Source organism: Myotis nattereri, assembly GCF_964212035.1.
Source record: "Myotis nattereri genome assembly, chromosome: 12".
NCBI lineage: Eukaryota > Metazoa > Chordata > Mammalia > Chiroptera > Vespertilionidae > Myotis > Myotis nattereri.
Window position 1 is genome coordinate 64,317,138 of NC_138087.1, and position 23,018 is coordinate 64,340,155.

Here is a 23,018-nt window from a genome sequence, read left to right on the forward strand (position 1 = left end):
GAGCTGTGATGGGAGCTGGGTGGAAAGTGTTTTCAAAGTGTATGAATATGTTGCCGAAATCCTTTGGGAATCAAACTGTTTGTGTCTTGTGAACATATAATCCCAAGTCTTCCTATTTCTGGAGTTATTTCTTAGCTACTGTGATATACTGGGAGGGAGAGTAGCAATTTAATGAACATATGCTTCTGGCTAATGTTTCTCCAACTGTGAATCTTGGAGAATAATACATCTATGAGTATAAGTACAGAGAGAGCTACACCTTGCTCTGCTCAATGTGAATGTGCCTCAGCAATCAGAACAGAAGGGCATGAACAATGACTCCTTGTCAATCTGTTTGCTCTACGCAGAAATGCCCTGAGCATCAGGGGTTAAATGAAACAGTGCATGGCCAAGGTTGCACAGTTAGTGACAGTGTGGGTGAATTCAAATATGATGTCAGATGTTTTGCTTCCCATAATCTAGGTGCGTTTATGTTGAAAATAAATTGCATAATAACACCTGATATGAAACAAAACAATCGTGGACTTTTAAGCCAGAGGAACTCTTTTATCTGGGCCAACCTGAATATTTTACAAAGCAAATAACCCCTCCTTATTTTAATGCAAAGGTAAAATGAACCAGCAAATAAGTATTGACCTACTTGTCTATTGCACTGATTACATTTAAATATCTACTGGGTTTAGTCTGCAAACATCTTAGCATATTACTTTACGTACAGACGCACAGAATTCTAGGGTTGGGTGGGACCGGAAGTGGTGTCTGGTCAAACCCAGGTCCGGTCCATGTTTCCCTGGGTAGTTCCAGGACAGATAAACCAGAACTTGCAGCCTGCAGCTGTGCTACAAGGGAATCACTGGCTGTGCCTCAGGCTCCAAGGTGAATGTTTTAAAAAATAAGTTTACATGTACTTTTGTTTATGAACTTGGAGAACAACTGTTCAAAAGTCACGCACCTTCCCACTTGTTCTTGGAGACGTGGGTGTTGATAGTTTCCAAGTTGGGGGTAAAAGGCTCTCTGGCCCCTCGCCACAGGTTCTCGCACCTCACAGGACATGCAGTGGGACCCAACGGATGGGGCAGCTCGTGTAGGGGGTGGGGGCAGTGCACGAGAACTAAGAGACAGAGGGTTTGCATAGTGTTGGTGGTCAAAGAGTATTAAATTCAAAAGTGGTGTGTGAGTGTGATTGTCGTGCTGTGTGTGTAGGCATACACCTACCATCACAGCCTAGCATCCTTCACATTTAGAGGTACTGCAAAAACAGTGACCCAAAAAGCAAATGCATTTTTTTAAAGTATTACATTATCTGGATATTTTAAAAAATAAGTTTACATGTACTTTTATTTCTTAAAGGTCTGATTTTCATAAATGCATCTGCTGTGGGGATACATGTGAGCGGAGTGGTGGAAGGAATCACATTTGCTGTGGTGCCCACCTTTGTCCAGGCTGGCTTGGGAGTAGAGGGTCAGGGTCATTATCAATGGTGGTGACGACCCAGAGCATGGATGGCATGCCAGCTAATGACAGTCATCATAGAATTTTCCTACATCTTGTCCATCCTGCGCCAAGAATGTCCTTGTGGAGACTGGCACAAACTTAGGGCCACTTTTGTAAATGTCACTTGTCATTACTCAGTATGGTGACAAATGATCTTGTCATTTGCAGTTCGGGAGGTTTAGGATTCTGAATAATGAGAATATATTTAGAATCGTCGCTCTTCAGAATTAGGAGGCGTCTACTCCAATCCCTTCTTCAAACACGGAAGTCAGGGTGTAGCAGCCCTGCCAGGAGGCCCTCCAGCCGTGGTCACTCACCTCTGTGGCTGGAGCTGAGTCCTTTCCAGTGGCCCCTTCTGTCTATAGTTGGTTCTGATTTGTGGGAAGTCCTTCCTCTGATGGAGCTACCATTTGCTGCCCCCCTCCCCCCCCCCCACATTGGTTCTCATCCTGCCCCCAGGAGCCTTTCAGAACCTAATTCTGATTTCCCTTCAGGCATTTGAAAATGACTATCATTTCCTGCCTGTCCCAGATCCTCAGTTTGCATCCCCTGGGGCCAGGTCTCCTCAGCTGGTCCCTAGAGGCTGAGATTGCCTTGAGACACCCTCCATCACCCCTGTCCCTCTCCTCTGAACACATGGCACTGGCCCTGGTCCTCCTCAAGTGCTCTGAGCTGCCCTGCCCACTCTGGGAGGGGCCAACCCCCCACGGAGCAGGACCTGAGGCCCCAGATCCTGTGACTCACTTCCTTGGAGTTGGCTCCATGGCCTTTCAGCTGCAGGTTCTAAAGGAAAGCCTCAGAGTCATTTCGCATGTGCCTCTGCTCAGCCTCCTTTCCTTGCCTGGTGTGGTCACTGTTCCTGAACCATTTCGGGTGGGACCTGCAGTCCTTTTCCACAATGGCTCACACGCAGAAGAGCCTACAAACGTCTTTATTTCTTCATCTCAAAAGGCAAAAATAAGGATGAGCTATGCACCTTCCTGCCCTTTGTAGGTTAGAGATGACTGTTAAGTTCCTTCCTGTTAGATTGTCCCTTACACGTGCGGGAGCCTCAGTGGAAGGCGGGAGGGGAGCATGTACGGGGATTTGGTAGTCGGGGCTCCTGTGTTCTCTCCCATTTCAAACAGCAGCTCCTCCACGCTCGTGTTTACATATTGTGTTTCTGTATTAGTTTCCATTTGAATAAAGGGCTTAACAGTTTTAAAAGCAGAAAAAACCTCTGTCGGCGTCTTTATAGCTTGTGATTGTGGCACCTCATAGCCTTACTTTTCTTCTCACCTCCAATCTGGAAAGCAAGCCTTCCTTATTTTTAATCGTTTCACTGATCAAAACGTTGCAGAGCTGGACCCGAAGTCGGAGGCCTGCCAGCACACCTCTGGGTCCCCTGGCCCCTGGGAACCCGAAGTCGCCACCTGTGGGGCCTGATCATTCAACAAGGAACAGGTCCTGGCAGTGGTCCTCACACCCAAGGCCCATGTTTCTGTCTTGCCCATAGGAATAGAAGGGCCTGGAGGGTGACCCAGATGTGCTGAGTCTCTGGCACTTGCCTAATCTGTCTAGAAACCTGGAACAGGAAAGAACATGGGATTCATCTGCACAGCTTCTGCCTGGTGGACCCACGCTGGCTCGTGGTGGCCTCTGCTCTTTGCATTTAGCCCCATGGTGTCAAACTCACTTCTATGACGTTTACGGAATTCCCTCCTCATTTCTGAAAATCAGAACTTCCGAGTGTCTGCCCCCAGCACCTCAAGCTCCTGAGACAAGCCCGTGAGTAGGGGAGCTGGGGCTCAAGCCCAAAGTACCGAGAGCATTTATATCCTTGGTGCTTCCTTATTTTCCAGCCTTCACTTCCCTCCTAGCAATGCTCATCTGACACTTTTCAGACTGAAAACCATCCTTCCTGACCAAAAAAAGGAAGCAAAATCAGATTTGAGAAAGGCTTTTGCTATCCTTCAACATCACATACTTGCCAGTACTACTAAGGTGTCCTGGGGAAACAATTGTTCAAAGAAACTTTTTATTACTGGCTTCTGAAGTTAGAGATTACCCTCTGGGATGAAGGGGAGAATCTATTTGGAGTTAATTCTCTTGTTTTTCATTGTTATTGACGTCACAATAGTCAATTTTATATTTCCCGCCTCAAGGGATGTGACCATATGTGTATATGCATAGTCATATGTCTGAAGGGACAAGACTGCACATATATGTGTATCCCTTTCAATAAGCCAAGCATGTGCATTGCTTCTCTTCCACATTCCGGAAGTGACGCCCACTACTGAATGTTTATCATATTGGGATGCTCTCACTCCATGCTCTGCCTGCCTACTACCTCCTCTTGTACTTGCCACATCACTGGCACGGGAGATACGTGCTGTTCACGGCACCACAGAATATCAAAGCTGGACACCCTTCACGGTGCAAATGGGGAAAGTGAGGCCCCAAGATGGGGTGTCATTTGGATGGCAATTCAGACCCGCTGTGTTTCTCCTCCTTCTGACACCTCCCATCTTACCGACTCATGGCAGTGGGGGCGTCATTTTATACTCTACGTGTGGCTGCTCGGCCTGTGCCTCCTCCCACGGAGCACAGTGAGTCAAAGGAAGTGAGCCGAGAGACGCCTGAGTCAAAGGCTTTAGCAATGATTGAATTCCCATCCTTACCGAAGTGTCTTGTTTGGTGTGCCCCTGGCTTGGTTCTGAAATGGAATCATGTCAGTTAATTCCCCGTCCAATCACTGTGTCCGGTGTCCTGTCTCCTGCCCCCTGGGCTCCTCACAGCGGCTCTCTTTTTGCTAAAGCTGAAAGTCACAGGGAACGAGACAGTCATGGCGCCGGGGGAGTAAGTCTGACCCGGGAGCAAGCACCCTCTGCTCCTCAGACCCATCCTTTTGGGAGCTGCAGTATGCCAGGCCCCAAGAGCTTCTCGCCCCTCCCTCACCCTGGTTTCTAGGCTGGAGTCTTCCCCAGGGGCCTCCCACGGTAGCCCACACCTGGCTGTTGCCAGGATCCCAAGGCTGGGATGAGCATCCCCCATGACAGCGTTCCTGCTTCTTCAGAACGCTATGGTTCTCCCTGTTGACCAGAGAGCTACTGGGGGAGTAAGAACCTAGTAAACCAAACCGGGAGGCCCAGAATCAAAGCCCCAGTTCAACCATTCGTTCACATCCCATTGCCAAAGCCAGCTTCTCCGCAACTCCTTACTCTTCATGAACAAAGTGAATGTTTTTCTCCCCTGTCTTATGGGGTTATTGGAAGGAATGCAAAAATGTCTCCTACACTCCACTCCTTTTGTCATCAGTAGCCATGTTTGGAAATCGATAATTAGATTATTGTCTGGTAAGAACACACTTCCAGGCTTCAGTCATCCCATCGCTGAGACGCCCCTCGCACTGTATCCTTCCTTTTTGCTCTGTCTCCAGACCCTCCTCCAGGACATTTCAGATAGCTTTTCTTCAAAGACGTTTATGTCCAGGGGCTCTTTCAAAATCTCTTTTAGGGGCTCCCCAGAAAGTCTTCTGCCCTGAGCAGCACCCCCTCCTCACTTGTTTTCAATGAGATGAGCACAGGACCCTCGTCACTACACAGAGAGCAGTGTCCCTGTGGGTGGGGGAGCTCGAGGGGCGGGAAGGGTGGATGGAGAGCCTTCTCTGTGGTTGGCGATGAGGGCACGATTCAGTGAGCGGTCCTTGGGATCTGCTCCTGGGCAGCAGTAAAGGCGGCAGAGTTTGTAACGCTGTGGGCAAGCATGAGAAACAGAACGCTGAATTTAAACCGTAAGACTTCTTTTCCTCCTGCTTCGTCTCCACCCTAGTTGACCTTTGAAATATTATTGCCTGAGAACGGGAGCAAAATGTAAATGCTTATTCATAAGCAACACATTGAAGGTGAACGTTCGTGCCCCCGGCGTGGTTGCTTTTCTGAATGTCTGACCGTATTCTCTCATGTGCGTCCGTGACGTCTCAGTGTTGCCCCTGTGTTAAGCCAGAGCTCCTCAGTGTGCGCCCCAGCACCCCTTGCCAGCGAAGAGAGGGAATGCAGACAAGCCATGTGAGATCGAGCCCTAGAGAAACCTGCTGAAAATCTGGGGCTCTGAAGCCTTATGTTCTAGCTGGCAGGGTGGGGGTGGGGGAATACAAGTGATGTTGTATTCGATGGCATAATACAGAAATACTGGAAGAACAGTGTACAACATGTAAATAGAAATAGTCATGTGTAACCCGAATGAAATCATGTGACATGGGGTTCAGGTCCAAAGCCATGTCACGCTTAACAAAATACAGTTTAAAACCACAGCCATGAATGAATAAATAAATACACAAATAAATAGGAACCCTGTTCTTTAGCTGTTGTTTTTTTATCCAGAAGGATATGAGAAGGAATCCAATGCATATCTCCACCCAGACATATTTCTTATATTTCCTTCCCTCACCTCCCTCTGCTGATCACGGTCTCCAAAGCACCATCTGACACCACGCACAGTTCCTTCTCTGTGTCCCACACGGCTTTGACTCTCTCTTCCATGAACTCCTTCTTTCTCAGCTGGTTAGTGTGTGGATCTACTCAGCTCTTCTAGCAAAGAACATCTCAACGTCCTTCCTCTCTGTCCAGTCCCTGATTCTAGAAACAGGCAAAGACAAAATGAGGTTGAGGGTTAGGGTGGAGAAGGGAAAAATGGACCAGCAGTGACAGCATTCTCATTGGTGGGAAGAGGGAGAGGGCTATCTCTAAAGATTGCCATGTTAATAATTTGTATCCTGTCATATAGATATAAAAATATAAATATTTTATTTCAGACTGTATTGATTACAGGTAACGTGTCATTTTATTTGCATATTGCTGGATGTTTGGGAGATAATTAAATATTGTACCTATAACTAATAATCATTATTGCCCTTCTTATTGATAAATCTGTCCCATGAGTGTGTTTATAGTGATAGGACATAATATTTTAACACCAAAAAGGGGTTTTTAATATAAGTGTGATAATTAAAGAACTGACTTTTTGGAGCCCAAGGAAAATTTTAAATGCCTATTCTGGTTTTCTCATGACACATTTTTGGGGAAAATGTCACCATCATTGTGTGAGCCTATGTACCTCCATGACAAATATTGGTTGGCCTCCCATTGCATCACTTAAGGAAACTCGAGATCTTTGTGCCAAACCGTGAAACTTTCCAAATGGACACAATGAAAATCAAGCATTGGATTTTGCTTCAAAGCCTTTTTTAGTTAAGTGTCAGCCATGAACAGGTTGAATCTTATTACACAAGCAGATGGAGCAATATCATGGCCGGTTTTTTAAAACAGTTCAAACATCAGTTACTGTGTGTACATTGTCATTGGTGTCATATTATACAAAGTCTCTGTGACTAGATGAAGACAACCAAATTAGACTTTTCATTTAGTAGCATCTGTTTCACAGGTATGTATATCAGGTTCCTTCTGTACCAAAGACTCTAAGGTAGGTGGTGGTGGGGAAGGGCAGTCATGGAGAGATGTCAGGTGAAATAACTAGACTTCATAGAGCTTAAAAACCTGTGGAGCTAATAAAACATTCCCATAATTATACTCCCGAGTGGAAGTATGATAAAAGTGTTAAGTATCTTCAGAGAGGTTTAGAAGATGTGTCCAAAGAATCTTAAGAGAGGGATGACTTAGAGATGGGAGGGTCAAAGGCAGCACATGGAAGACAGCCACGTCCTACCTGCTCCTCTGGACAAGTCCCATTTGGATGCATAGAAACTCAAAAGAAGAACATTTCAAGAGAAGGGAATCTTACCAAAAGCAGGAAAAGTTTAGGTGTGGAATGGCATTATTTGGTTGTGCTAGAGCAGCGGTTCTCAACCTGTGGGTCACGACCCCTTTGGCAGTCGAACGACCCTTTCACAGGGGTCACCTAAGACCATTCTGCATATCAGATATTTACATTACGATTCATAACAGTGGCAACATTACAGTGATGAAGTAGCAACGAAAATAATTTTATGTTTGGGTCCCAGCATGAGGAACTGTATTTAAAGGGCCAGAAGGTTGAGAACCACTGTGCTAGAGGGAAAGGGAGCAATAGAACATGCAAGTGAAAAGATATTTAGGGTCTTAGGACAGTTGGGGGACTTGCAGTTATTCAGAAAGAGGTAGGAACTCCAAGGCATGATAAGCAGAGATGTGACTCATGACTCCAGGTGACTGCGGTAGAGAAGGGATGAAAGGCAGTCCAGGCAGAGGGACGGCGGTGATGGAAGGAGGTGGAGTGTCCTGGGAATGGTGAGGAGTCTGCTACAGCTGGAGTGGAGTGGGTGGGGCTGCAAGTCAAGCCTAGAAAGGAGGTTTGCAGACATTCTCAAGGGAATTGTATGCCAAGTTTAGGAGCTTGGTGTTTATCCCCTACAGACAGAGGAACCAACAGAGGGTTTATGGGTAAGGTAACTGTGGGACGATGGAGCATAGGCTGCAGGGGTCGGCAGCCTTTTTCTAGCTCTTGTTTGAGAAACCTAGATCACAAATATTTCAGACTTTGTGGAGCACACAAGACCTCTATCACATAGTCAGTCTTTGATATTATTTTCTTTCCCCTTCCTTCTTCCTTCCTTCCTTTTACTATCTTCTAATAATATAAAAACAATTCAGTGCCCCTCTGGGCAACAAAAACAAGCCTCAGCTACCTCTGGCCCCTCTGGCCTTGACCAGCAGAAGTGGCAGATAAGATGGAAACAAGGATACTGTGCAGAGAGCAGAGGAGGGTCTGGCCTACGGGTGATGCAGGCAGTGATAAGGAGATGCAGGGGGACAGATCTGAAATGCAATTAGTGACTCTCAACAATTGTTTGGCTGTTGGGCAATTAGGAAGAAAAGGACAAACAAATTGGGTGCAATTCTGAGCTTGAGACACTCGGTGGTACTGGTATTATTTGTCACAAAGACTCTGGGGGAGAAGACGATGGATTTAGTTTTGAAGCTGCAGAGAGTTTGATGTATCCACAGGTCACCCAGGGAAAGGGTGCCTGGAGAGAACTGGCTCTATGGGTCTAATGCCCAGGCTCCTCACATTCAGAATGTGCGCCTTTGAAGTAACAGATGTGAAAAGATGGGGTGTCACCTGAGACTGTAGGAACCCCACACTGGCCGCAGTGGGTTTGGGGTGAGTTGGAGAAGGTGAGATCAGAGCAGGAAGACCAGATAGGAAACTCTTGCAGTCACGCAAGGAAGTGGAGATGGTGTCTCGGCGTGGGGGCAGTGGCCATGGAGCCGAAAAAGGTGACAGATGAGAAAGGTGGTGTGGGGCGGAATCACGAGGACTTGGCGGTGGGCACATGGAAGAAAGAGGTACCTTCTGCGATCCTCCTCCTCAAATTCCAGTGGCATAGGATGACGCGGCCTCGATCTTGTGCTTTGTCTAGCTCTTGTTTGAGAAACCTAGTTATACATACATATCGTCTTACTGCTTTGGTAGCTTTCCAGTTTTGCAAATAACCCTACTTTATAGCACAGTGGAGGACAGCCACGTCCCACCTGCGAAAACCTTTACGTATTCTCCATTAACAGTAAAGAGAAATGTAGAAGAAGCCGTGGAACCCTTGATGAAAGGGTTAAAAAAGATATCAGATTTTGGAACTAGGACACATCTTAACCAAGGGCTTCCAAACTGTCTCTAAGCTGAGGGTAAGCTGTCAGTCAAGGTAAACGCGCATGTCGCCAGCCTCCCTGGAACTTGTCGCACTGGATCTAAACAGCCGCTTGCGGGCTGTGTTGCAGCAGCTGTTCCTCAGAAGCGTGAGTGCCACGGAGATGCGGGGCCTCTCTACCCCTGTCCTCCCCGTGCATTAAGCTGCTGTGCTACACACATGTGTACCCACCTCTGTCCACACCGCGCATGCACGCTAACACTCACTGCGCTTGGCAGTTAGACGAGACAGGGCACAACACCTTTTTTTTGTCTGTTTGGCAATTAACCATTCACTGGCTTTTTTTGTTGTAACATGCACTTCCTTTCTCTTGTTTTCATTCAAGCTGTGTACGCCATGGAAATTAATGTGGAGAAAGACACACAGACAGGAGAGACCAAGATTCTCTCTACAGCCGCCATTGGCCCAGAGGGGGTCCATCCCAGAGGAGTCAAAGTCTATGAGGATGGTACCAAAGTAGTGTATGAGGTGCGCTCAGCGGGCACCGTGGTAGAGAACGGAGTGCACAGATTAAGCTCCCAGGATGTAGAAGAACTCATTCAGAAGGCGGGACAGTCAAGCCTCAGAGGCGGGCGCGTGTCAGAGAGGACCGCGGTTGCAGATGGGAGCCTGGGCCACCCTAAGGAACACGTGCTCTGCAAAGAGGCCAAGTTAGAAATGGTCCATAAATCTAGGAAGGACCGCTCCTCCGGGAACCCAGGGCAGCAGGCCCGAGCCCCCAGCTCTGAAGGGCCGCAGGCGAACTTGGATCAGCCCGTCACCATGATTTTCATGGGCTACCAAAACATTGAGGACGAAGAGGAGACAAAAAAGGTGCTAGGCTACGATGAAACCATCAAGGCTGAGTTGGTCCTCATTGACGAAGACGACGAGAAGTCCTTGCGGGAGAAGACCGTGACGGACGTGTCCACAATCGATGGGAATGCGGCGGAGCTGGTGTCTGGGAGGCCCATCTCCGACACCACCGAGCCCTCATCCCCAGAAGGGAAGGAAGAGAGCCTGGCCACAGAGCCAGCCGCAGGTACCCAAAAGAAAAAGCGCTGTCAATGCTGTGTTGTCATGTGACCACTTCTCTCTTCCCCTTTCTTCGGGGCAGCCTCGGGGCTCCCCACCACTTACCTAGACCTCACTGTACCACTCACTGCAATACTGTGAACTGGAAGCCAGCGCCTGCCTGCCTTGCAGTCGGATTGCTTTGCTCTCTCTTATTTTCCACCCTTTGCGTGTTTCTCCGGTTCCCTCACCTCAGAGACAGCGTGCATGTGTGTGCTTCATTCTTTCCAAGAACTTGCTCTTGCTCTGAACCTTCCCCCGTGTCTTCAAGAGCGAACCAGTTCCTTCCTGCTCGATTGGGATGGACTCTTCACGGCAGCGAGTTACATAGTAGCCTTAATCCGCTCGACTGGGACCGACCCCGGTGGCCCCGGGGTTCATTCTGTAGTGTGTCCCCATCCTGTACTCACACATCACCACACCGCTGGTGTCTCCCTTGCCTCCCTTGCTGTGGATCTGTGCTTTTATATCTTGTGTGGCCAGACGCTGTTGGCTCTCGCCGGCCACTAGTGTAGCCAGAAGTGGACCTCACTTAATCTGTCCGTCTAGGGCGATGCTTTCTGCTGCCTTACGTGAGCTTCCAGAGGACAGTGCCGCGCATCTCTGGCTTTCCTTCTGTTACTCCCGAAATGAAGCTGATGTGAAAGAAACGAACCCAGGGCTTGTCACAGCTGGAACCTAGGGACTGGTTTCCCTAACCCGCCCACCAGCACCTGTCCCTCATTCACGGCTTCCCTGGTGGACCCTTTATAGAAGAAGCACCACTTTTTTAATTTTCTAAGGACGTGAAACAAACGTTGTTTCCAGCATCGGTAGTGATCTCCGAACGTAGGCGAGAGCACTGGCCTTGCTTCTGTTCTCTCGGAACAATGTAAATTTTTATATTGTTTGCTTTTCCACGGGCGTTTTCTGATCATGTTCCTCTCTCTCCAACGAAGGGATCATTTTGAGGCGTATCTCTGCAGTGACCATATTTCTAGAACAGTCTTTCTGGCCTACAGTGGAGGGCGGCTGTGATGGTCCCACTTCATTGCGGATGGTGCTGTAACTGAGACCTGACCATCTCACCTGCCCAATTGATTCCAGAGCCTTACTTCCGCTCTCTTTTCTTTCTGTCCCCACAAGAATGAGAATGTTTCCCATCACGTTAGCGTGTAGGTTCATCCACCCCTCAAAAAAATTTTAAATGTAAAAAAAAATGTAAAAGATTAAGAAAGACCTGTCCTTAAGCACATTAGGTGCTTAAATTCCTTCCACAAATACTGGTTGATTGAGTGGCACGTAACTGAGCTTCTTAAAGCATGTTTCTTAAACTTCTGGAGATTTCAGAACATCAAAGAATAATTTCTGTCTAGAACACAATGAACAATTCTTTAAATAAATTTTTGGCACTCCCCCGAAGCAAACAGCCACACATATAGTAAAACCAAAGGGAAGCAATTGAATAACATAATCATATAGTAATAAAATAAAGGTGTAAATTTTAACTGATTTTAGTAACAGAGATATCTTAACTTTAAGTTATTTGCCCAAGTGTTAATAGCATTGTTACAAATCATTCACAATATTATCTGTGTTCAATAGAAGGTAGTTTCAAAAAACATGCAATAGGCATACTGCATCAAGCCTAACTTCTGTGAAAAGTAGATGAGAAAAAAATAAGGTAGTCTTTAGAGAATTTGACTACAGAACCAACTAAATTTGCCCTAATTATTTGCTTTCTCAGTGCTAAATCTAGTAGTATTTTTAATTTCTTGGCTTGAAATTATATGCATTCTAATCAAAAAGAAAATAATATTTTTATTGTTCAACATTAATTTTTCTCTAATACTGCACAAAGTGAGTCATTTTATCACCAATATGTAAACAAAACAAGTGAAAGGAGGGAAAAATAAAAGAGCTAAGTTCTGCTTTCTGAGACGATTTCATCCATGGCTTGGTTTTGAACAGTTGGGGGAATTATCTCTAAATCTCAGCTTCACGCAAGCAGCTGCAATGGACTAAAACTGTTCTGTTATCTGGAAATAATACCTGGTTTTGCTGCCTATAAATCTCACTCAGCTTCCTGCTCCTCAGTAAATGATCACTAAGGCATCATTTAAGTGAGAAATAAGATGACATGCCCGATAAGCCCACTTACATGGAAAAAGAAAACAGTTGCCATGTGTTGGACAATCTATTATTTTACCAATTTATTTAAGAAAGCAAACGCTCAAAGTGTACCACAGCTTATCTTTTTTTTATTCCCTTGGGGATTAAAACTATTCGATATGAGTTTTTATCCCCCCCCCCCACCCCCACACCCCTCCCACTTCTTGACAATATGAGTTTTTAAAAGCACAGTTAGTGAGTGGAATGGGGGAACTTAGAACCCTTGGGCTTGCTGGCTGATCGTCAGAATCTGAGTCATCTTGGACAGAGAATTCCCTGAAATGACCAGCCCTTCCTCCCATAAATGAACTAGTTTCTCATGAAGACACTGACCTGCACCTCTCACTGCAACGCTGTACAGAAGAAGTGAGAGACTACTGACAGCCTGCACTCTCATTCACCAATTATTATTATAGGGGGTAGCAAGCTACATGAATTAGAGTGCTCTCTCTGTGTTTACTACACAGCTGATCATGCAATGGTTTTCAAAGTAAGATGTGTTGCTTTTATTAAAATGATCTGTGGCCACAGGGAGTGCAGGGGTGTTTGAACGTGGCATATATATATATTTGCATACTTTGTATGCTTTTCCTATTCTGAGGGGGGATTCGGGCTCAGCCGGTACTTTTATGGGATGAGAGCTACAGTCCCACCTGCAGCAACAAGTAGCTACCCTTCCTAAGGGAGATATCCAGTTGTGAGTGTGAACAGTCATTGGCATTCTCTGTGATTGACTATATCAGCAGTTGCCAACCGGTGGTCCGGGGACCACTGGGGGTCCCTGAGGTCCGAAAGGTTGGCGACCGCTGGACTACATAACCAGACTAATTAGAGCATCAGTAATGAAGCTACAGAACCGTGGTCTTTTTTGAGCTAATGGTTAGCTGGACTTTCTTTAAAATCATATCATTAGTTCCCTCATAAATGAAAGAGGAAGAGAAGGAATATTTTATTTGTTTATAAATAGATTTTCAGTGGCATCGAATTAAAGATCCTATAATGGTTAAAATGATAAGTTTAACCTTCCATACCCTGAAAAATCTTGGTGACCTGTTTCATATATCCTTGACTTTTTTGTTTGTTTGATATGCAAGAGAACAAACTACAGGAAATTCTTGTTTACCCGCCCGTCTGTTACCCATCAGTATATTAATTCCTTATATAAGCAAACATTAGTTGGCTCTAGCAGTGATTTGACAATGTCCAGTGATGTCACTTGATGTTGGGAGTAGGGAGGGCAAGGGGCTAGGGAATTCCCTTCTGGCCAAACCCCAAACGTGGTTTCCTTCAATCTCCTGAGCAACCTACAATTATTCAAAGGCTTCCAGGAAACTCGAACAAATTCTAGTGTTCATCTGATTTGACTTCTTTCTGAACTGTTGATAGACATGTATCTGCTTCAAATCCCCACATATTCCATCTTCCTGGTGATAGCTGTGTTTTTCCTGCATGCAAGTAGAATATTTTATTTTGGGTAGGGTCAAGTTTTTATAAAAGGGGGGAAACTATATGTCTAGAGATACAATATCTCTGGAGCAAAACTCTGAGGCCAAGTGTGAAAACAGCCTATTTCTCTTCACTTCTGCAGAATTCCATTTCGAGGGACCACACAATACCCTTGGCAATGACCATTTATTTCATTCCAGTGAACGAACTGGTAGCAAGAGAGGAGGAGGGGATATGGTGACCGAGGAAAAAACTGAACCACCAAAACAGTGCTCCTTTTTAAAAGCATCTTCCTGCCAACTTAAAACACAGATGAACAGAAGGAAACTTGACTTTGGGTGGTGAACACAGTACAATACACAAGTGATGTATTATAGACTTGCATACCTGAAACCTGTGTAATTTTATTAACCAATGACACCCCAATCGATTCAATTAAAAAATAATAAAACACAGATGAACATAGACAAAGTGTGCCCAGAGGACTTTCTTTGTTTTTACTTAAATCTAGAAGCCCAGCTGTCTCTGTCACTAGACTTCCCTGTGAAGTTAAACTCAGCGAAGGCCCCATTCCTTATGAAAATATTCTCATCTCCCTCAGTGTTGCTTTGTTAACAATAAATTCCAAGGTGAGCAGCTTTATGTTGTATTTTTGCAACATGTGCATTTGTTATTGAAACCACAGGTTCACCGCATAGCTAAAACCTAAGTGTCAGAAACTTTACAAATATGCAAAGTTTCAGAAGCTCCTTAATGTACTATGCCATGTGCGTGGAACTCCACTGACTAGGATAGGGCCTGAGAGACCCTCTGTCCTGTGGGCTAATGCCACCAGCTGGTACGTGGAGTTATAGCATATGTCACAGAGCAGCTCAGAATCACGAGCAAGATGGGGTCTTTGAGTCCTGCGGCCAGCTCACCCTCATTGTGTAGTTCCCTTCTGGTCTTATCAAGAAAAGCTGGCTGCATTTTCTAGGGAAAAAGAAAAGTTAGTCTTTTCTGAGGGGCACGGTGCAGTTATGTGTCTGTATGTTCATAGCTTCGGCGAACTTCATAATAAAATCCCCAATCTAACAAAAACTAGAATACTTATTATTCGAATGTAGAAAAGGATAGAATAAAAATGATATCCTGAAAGTTTCAAAGGGCAATTTTACCAGGGAACCCTAGACCAGCCTCGCCCCCCACCCTTAACTTTTATATGACTTAAATCAGGCTCCGCTTCCCTCTCTACCCCAGTCTAATATAAGAAGGCCAGAACTGTAGCGCAAAAAAACAAAACCTGCTTTCGATGTGAAAGTATAACATGACATTTTGGGGGACCGCAGATTTTCTGCATCTAAGATCTGGACAGCCTTAACTTTTGTAAAAAAAAAACCACAACAACAATTTTTTCAATGCTCTCTTTTACTAAACAGGAAAACAGAATGTTTCCTGAAATTAATGACTTTTTTATATTTTGTGACTATTTTCTAAGTTTCTACAGGTTGAAGTGTGAATGGTCATCTTCTCCCTATACTGCCTCTTGCTAGTCACCTGGGGCTCTTTTTTGCAAGTCACTGCATTCTTAGCAAAAGAAAGGTATATCTCGGGAATCACACGATTCTCCGTAGACTTCAGGCAGTCCTCCTAGAGCGAGAGAACAGAGATACAGAAAGAAAAGAATTACAGGGTGGCTTTCTTTTTTATTTTCCTACGGTTAATGTACTGTACAGTATATATGTTTACAGAATGTATCTGCCTTGTGATGTTAACTAAATGAATGACAAAAAAAAGAGTTCTGATGTGCCATTTGAAAGTTTGCCTTAGCATCGCTGTTTATGTTCTCCTTTTCTGTCCTTTTAAAAAATGCAGGTTGTATTCCAAAGCTGTATTAACACAACATTCTCTTCCCACCCCTGCCCAGCCCTCTTCAGAGAGGTGGATTTTATCACAGGAGCCTGGAGGCAGAGCCTTGCCCCGAGGGAATAAAGTGGGCGTAGCTTGGGCATTGCCTCAGCCCATCTACCAGCCAAACGTTCTGTGTTTTCATCTTGGCCTGCCAAATCACACTCTGACATTCCTGGGGCGGGCCACGTGACCTGCAGTCCTTCCCCCGGTGAAGGAAGTGCACCTGTGGCCCCCTCTCTCTGGGTCGGGGAGCATATATTTTAGCATAATTGGCATAGCTTTGAAAAAGCAGGAGAGATGGAGTCATATGGTGTGACTGGGTCATTGCTGACAGGTGTGCCCATTCATTATAGTCTAAGATGAGTCGCATGATATGAGGGGGAGTAAGGAGTGGCTATAGAAATTGGAATATTTTACATTTATGTATTTTTTTAAGGAAAAATATTTTTATAGTGAATTCTATATGCATTTTGAAGCTTGAGTTTGAAAACACCCTTGATTGACTGAGTTATTTCTCCATTCCATTAAAGTAACTTTCCAGTGAACTCTGTAGCACTAGCCCAGGCCTCGGGGGTGTGAACAAAGGGCCGTGCCCTGCCCTCACACCACCACTGCACGGAGTCCAGTTTTTCTAATCAGACCTAGGTTGTAAGGCCAAACTTTCCATAACTATCGTTAGAGAAACTGTTGAATGGCTTGAGATCTCTCTGGGCTCCGTCTTTAAATATATTTTTATTGATTTCAGAGAGGAAGGGAGAGGGAGAGAGAGATATAGAAACTTTAGTGATGAGAAAGAATCATTGATTAGCTGCCTCCTGCACGCCCAACACTGGGGATCGAGCCACAACCCGGGCATGTGCCCTTGACGGGATCGAACTCAGGACTTTCAGTCCACAGGCCAACACTCTATCCACTGAGCCAAACCAGCTAGGGCTGGGCTCCGTCTTTAATAATAATATATAATCATTTTTTGGAAGTAGGTAGCTATCCTATATAATAATCCTATATAATAAAAGCCTAATATTCAAATTGTCCCCTCAACCGGAAGTTCCACTGGGAGTTGGACCAGAGGTGGGGCCGGCCAACCACCCATGGCCTCTCCTCCTGGCCGGCTCCACCCTGGCCGGCAGCTGTGGCAGCAGCTGGGGGAAGGGAGGCCCTGGCCAGCAGCCACTAGGGACCCTACCCAGGCACCAATTTCGTGCACTAGGCCTCTAGCTTTGAATATAAGTCCAACTCTGTCACATATTTAAGGAGTAACTGCTACATTGAGGTTAAGAGGCCACTCACTACAGTGCATTTGAGTCATAGGTGTGAAAAGATGAGTCAGAAACATCTGACTCTTCGTCTGTACATAAATGCATAAACCAACAATATAAAGCTTACCAGGTATTACTGGCCTTGTAAATATTAATGGGACTGCATCATATTTTCAGAGCTAAGTAGAGATGAGAAAGAATTGCCTTTATCCATCCGTAAAGAAGATTCTGAATTTTTAGAGTTCTTGGATCCCCACCCCTACCCCACCTCCAGTTTGCTGCCAAATTCCTGAGTTCTGGTGGCATTCACACTCGGTCTCATGAAGATCTTCACCCACCCCCGTTCCTCTAGCTGACAGGGTGGGACAAGCTTCAGTCTGCTCACCACTCCTGTCAGTCTCTCTTGCCGGGTTGCGTCCTTTTCCGGCATGGGCCCTATTTCTACTACCCTAAAAGACCAAGATCCTTTTCCCAACAAGGCAAGGTCATAAACACGTTCCATTTCAAGAAAAATAACCCCTCCGATTCCCATGCAAATCATTTTAATTAATTCATCATCAGGATCCCCCCAATGGGCTCAAGTCAAGCCCAGCTGTGAACATTAGTGTCATGGAGACAATTTCCAAAAATGAAAGAACTATGCAACTGCCCGAAGGTGCTACGGGAGAGCCAGTGTACTCTAGTTTCTTATTACTAGAGGTGGGCAGGGCAGGGAGCCATCCAGCCCCTTGGTTTCGCAATGACAAGTCTTTACCTGCCAAGAGACCACTGGGCAATGCCTGACCCCAACTGTTCTGTGTGTAGCTCCAACTCCAATTGTTCAATATTCTATTCTGGCAAGTGGAAAGAGTTCTGTTCTTTGTCGGGTTCTGGAACATTCTTTCCTCCTCTTAAGCTCCTGACTTTGTAGAGTTGAAATCATAGAGGGGTTCCAGAAAATGTTGTGTCTAATGCAGCTTTCTGGTGAATGTAGGTTGTCGGTGGAATTTTCAGCTTTAGCAGCTCACTGGGGTGAGTGGCATCTCTGTACATACATCCATTCTGTGGTTGGTTGGGGGGTGGGGTGGGAGCCTGTCGTGCTTTTCCTGAAGTAGACTTGCTGGGCTAGCTGCTGTACTTTGTAACCTGAAGTGTACTTGGACTGTTCTGTTTCCTTCGGATGAAAAAGCAAAAACTGACGATAGAAATAACACTGCCAGCGACAGCCAACGCTGTACCTGTAGCTTCTCTCTGTTCCTCTGTACAGTGTTAATAGACAATAAACTGCCTTTGTACTGCATCTACCTCTGTGTCTGGGCCCCGATTCTTTTCCTTTTCACCTGCCATGAGTGGACGCCGGGCCAGACTGCGTGGGGATCGCCTTCGACCGCTCACTCAAACTAAACACTAACCGAACTTGAACGTGCTTCAGAATCACCCAGGGATACCTGCTAAGCTCGTGGAAACGCATTCACATGTCTGGCACTCAAGTTCAGATTCCTAGGTTGGGGCCCCGTAACCTGCGTTTTTAATAATGTCTCCAGGTGATTCTGATCCATGTGGTACCTGGCCCATCCGTAGGTTTGTGTGTCCCCCAGTGGAAATCCCCGTGGCCTGCCTGTTCCAGCTGGTCTCCACACTAACTAATCCCATCTCCCACACTTCCTCTCTCTCACCCGCTCTTACATGTCTTTCTCCACACCTGTCATCTTTTTTCCTGTTCCTTGCAAGCCCCCAGCAGTGGCATTGACTGTGATCCCCTGGGTGAAACGCAGACTGCCACTTAGGTTAGGTGGTAAGCACTCATCCAGTGTGGTCTCCTAAGCAGGAGCATCTGAAGACACCCAGGACTTTGATTTTCTTCTTGACTGTTATAGCCTCTTGACCTAGAAGAGGGTCAGCAAACATTTTCTGTAAATGGCCAGATAGTACTTGGGGCTTTGTGGGCCAGATGAATTCTGTCACAACAACTCCGCTCTGCCAGAAAGCAGCCACACATTCTACATAAATGAATGACTGTGATTATGTTCCAACAAACTTTATTTACTACAACAGGCTTTGGGCAGGACTTGGCCTTCAGGCTTGTAGTTTGTTGACCCCTGGCCTTCAGCAAGGCCTGGCACATTGTAGGTATTCAGTTAAAAAAGTTTAAAAGCCATCGCATGAAAGAATGAACAAAGGGCAGATGTGAAATCACCTATAAAAATGTCACAGAACGTTGTCTTTGAAGATACGGAGTAAATGAAAGCATTTGGGGCATTCTTATGTGCTTGGGTTCCATGGTGGATTTTCTTGTTATGTTTTTATGCCTAGAAGGAAACTAAAGACTGAGTCTTGAATGGTGCCTTATAGACTGCTCAAACTGCCACGCTGATATTAGTACGGGTTTCAACCAATAGAAAGTTGAGGAAGTACAAGGTCATCCTGTCCTTGTCAGAGTGCCGAGAGCACCAGAACTGGGTGGTCTCTAGGCTTCTAAGCATCAGTCCAGGTGTTTGTGAAGCTAGGTTTTGTCTGATCCATCCTACACAGTGAGTGGCAGAGCTTTCTTTAATTATACTCTTTGTTCCTTGAAATATTCTTTATTGTGTGGACATGTAGACTGGAACCATGATGGCACATTATGCAACTCCACAGCTCTAGGGTGTACCAACAGTGATACATCAAGTAGCCTATAAAAAGCTGTGTGCTCACAGCCATTCCCAGCGTTGTGTGGAGTTAAAGGAAATTCTATTTATGCAAAGCACTATGTAAGCTGGAAGTGGGTAGCAGATGTTAGTTTACTTGTGATGAGAAAGTGGTGTATGTCCCAGTACCAAAGGCCTCAACTTTCCCAAATGTAAATAGTGTAGGTTATTCAGGTGTGTTTCAGAGCCAGTATAAAAGGGGAAGCTGCTTTTCCCTCCCTTGAGTTGGTGACTGCTTTTGTATTATATTGAACTGTATGAAATTGCCATAGTATAGACCGATAATATTGACAATGTCATATAATTCAAACTAATAATTCAATTCCAGGTTTCATTTGCCATGTTGGAGGGCAAAAGCTTGCCAGATGAAATCTAACTCTAGCAGGAGGAATTTAGATGAGAAAATAAGAACTTTGGAAGGGCCTATAGTTCAGTACTACTAATGCACAACTGGGCATTTCCCCTGGGTGGGTAGGGTTTCCTTTAATCTGACATCAACCCTAGGAGGTAGACATTGCTATTCTTCTTTATACATGAGGAAACTGAGTTACAGAAATAGTCAGTTCTTTGCCCAGTGTAGCAAAGCTAAAAATTGGGGAGTAACAGGAACAAATTTTGAGCTCAGCTCTCTTTACTTCCTTCCACACAGAAGTCTCTGTGTCATGAAAGTGGTGTGGGAATGCAACTTAGACAGATACAGAAAGAGCTGGGTAACAGAACCATCTGTGCAAAAAAAAACAACAAAAAAACAAAAAAACACACACAAAAAAACACTGGTTCTTACTTTGCACCTTTACCTGCTCAAGCAAATGCTCTGTAATAACACCGCCCTCTGGAGGATGGGAGGTGTCTCTGCAGTACTTCCTTCCCAGAGGAGTAGCAGAGGGCGAAATCACCCTTTGTTCTCTTATCTGTTAATTAGGAATCCTGTTTTTCTGCTTGATAGTGTTTCCTTCCTCATTCATTAAAAGGATTAACAAAATTGCCCAAACAGCACTGTTAAGTCTAGGAGTGGCATGCCCATCTCTGAATAAGCAAAAGTGGTTTTGTTGCTGTTGCTAGTATTGCTATTATTTCTCCCGTGTCCTAACAGCTAAGAGTAGCAGTGCCCTATGGCGTTGTGCAAGTGCCTTTAGATCTAGGCTATGTCACCCTCTGCAGCCACCAATAGGACCCACTGTCTCCCCAACAGCCAGCTCCTCTTCTGCTTTTCCCAAACCGTGTCAAATCCTCCACTTTATGGACAACACACAAAAGCAAAGATTTGCTATTTAGAAGTTAAGGCTACAAGGCTTCAGAGGTCTTTAGTGCAGAAGTCATAAAATGGTTACCTACAGGCTGGGTCCGGCCTACAGTTATGGTAGTTTTGCCTGCATAGTGTTTTAAAAATCATTTTTAATTCATTGTCAATAGTAATAAATTAAGAGAATTCCCATTCTAAAAGTATGGATTTCTAGGTCCCCTTGATATTTAAGAGGCTCTGTCAACAATGGGCCTGTTTCCTGGCTGACAAGTGCCCCTCTAGAGAAGCTGTACTCTTATTCACCATCACCACCACCACCAGTTCCTGTTGCCTTACTCCTGGCCAGCGTCCTTTGTTTATACCTCCTGCCTGGCCCCTGTTGGCATTTGAGTGTGTTACCCCTAACCTAGCACAATCCACTCGTTTTATGGCTGGGTCAAGTGAGTCCGAGGTGAACGTGAGACTTACCCATAACCAGATCATAGTAAAGCCAGAACTAGAGATGACATCTCCTCAACTCTTTTGGAAGAATGAGGGTTGGCACTGGGTTAGGATCTGAAGCTGATAGGAGCATTTTAAATTTTGAACAGGCTATAAGCAGAAAGCCAATATCAGAATCTGGTGCTTTTTAACCCTACCAGACCACTGTACCGATTTTTCGGTAATTTCCACACAAAGGTGGAATATTGGCGCTAGATGAAAGGTAGATGAAAGCTAGACCTATTTTCTACAATGTCTCCAAGTTCCATCTTATTCTAACCACTTGTTTGCATGTAACTAATATTTTTCTATATCATGTTGATTTTTTCTCTTTAATGCTCAGGAGCCCAGGTATAGGGGACAGTTAGGTTCAGGGCCTCAGGTCTGGTAGGATTAAAAGAAGAGCCCACATGACTTGTGTGGTGATAGATCATCACAGGCTGGTGAGATCACTTAAAATGTAAGAAAAGAAAACCCTTTTTCTGCAAAAATGTATAGTGTATAGATTATTCTCTATGTTGCTTAAGCAAAATGACCAATGTAAATGTTTTTGGAACTGTGTGGTATCATGTGCTTCATGGTAAAATTTTCATCCCTAGAAAAATAAACAAAAACTTTGTAGTCAACAGTTGGATAGTTCTGGAGGCTTCATATTTCTTCTTAAGAAAAACACAAAAGGCAAATCCCACATGTGCTTAAATTTCAACGTGATCTTCTCTCCCCTCCGAATCCTGAGTCTTTTAATCGGTCTCCTGAGGTCATGTGGTCGCAGAATAGTAATATCCTCTGATGTTCACTTCCTTATCTTGCTAAGAAGAGTGATCTGCAGGAAGTTGGACAATTCAGAGAATTGATGAAACAGGAATCTTTCTTCCCAAGGCTTATCATCTGAAACCAATGTGATCTAGTGTTGCTAGTGTTTTCTTTTTTAAAAATGTTTAACTAAGCTAATCAAATTTAAGATGATTATTGTATTTCCCTACTTCCGCCTCCCCCCCCCCCCCCCCCCCCGCCATTTCCAAGTAACTGAGTATTGACAGCAGGAACAGTGGATCTATATTTTTCAGGCCAAGGGTCCAAGGTCAGTCCAAGGACAATGAGATAAATTCTGCAGTCAGTGTGACCCGTCCATACTATCAGAATATGTCTCAAATTTCCATTCTTCAAGAGCTTACTTCAAACCAGAGAACACCGACAGTTTGGTAGTTTCTTCTTTCCCTGAAATCTGACCACATCCTAACTATACTCAGAGACTCGAGGTGAGATTCTGTCAAATACCTCCATTCTGTTTTTCCTAAACTTTGACGTTTGGGTATCGCTTTAGTTAGTTTTGTCCTGTGTGCATGCCATCTGTGGGCCATTAGTTGATATTTTAACCACTCCTTTGACTTAAGTTTATTTAAAAATAAAGTTGTAGTCCTATCTCAGATAGGCAGCACACACCACAAAAGTAAACTGTCAAAATAAGTATAAATCAACATTATTATTAATTTCCAGCTCTCAGCAGTCACCTAAGAATACATATAATTATCTAGACCAGCTATTAAAGGAAGGAAGTAGGGGCTGGGAGGAGGGGGAAAAGTGTGTGTGTGTGTGGGGGGGGCATCTGGGGGGGGTTGGGAGATAGCTGTAATACTATCAACACTAAAAATACA

General features: G+C 45.0%; 1 protein-coding gene across 4 annotated transcripts in view; it reads left to right on the forward strand.

Moving 5' to 3' along the window:
* The window catches only part of PALM2AKAP2 (PALM2 and AKAP2 fusion), a 225,707-nt gene extending 210,121 nt beyond the window's left edge, over window positions 1–15,586 (forward strand). For 2 of the 4 annotated variants that reach the window (XM_081103467.1, XM_081103468.1), the window contains 2 exons: window positions 9,501–10,196; window positions 13,968–15,586. In XM_081103467.1, the coding sequence (XP_080959593.1) occupies window positions 9,501–10,196; window positions 13,968–14,170 (899 nt within the window). In that variant the 3' untranslated portion in view covers window positions 14,171–15,586. Of the gene's footprint in view, window positions 1–9,500; window positions 12,093–13,967 lie in introns of those variants that run through there. The other 2 variants (XM_081103470.1, XM_081103469.1) reach the window with 2 other exon arrangements.
* The last annotated feature ends 7,432 nt before the right edge of the window (window positions 15,587–23,018 follow it).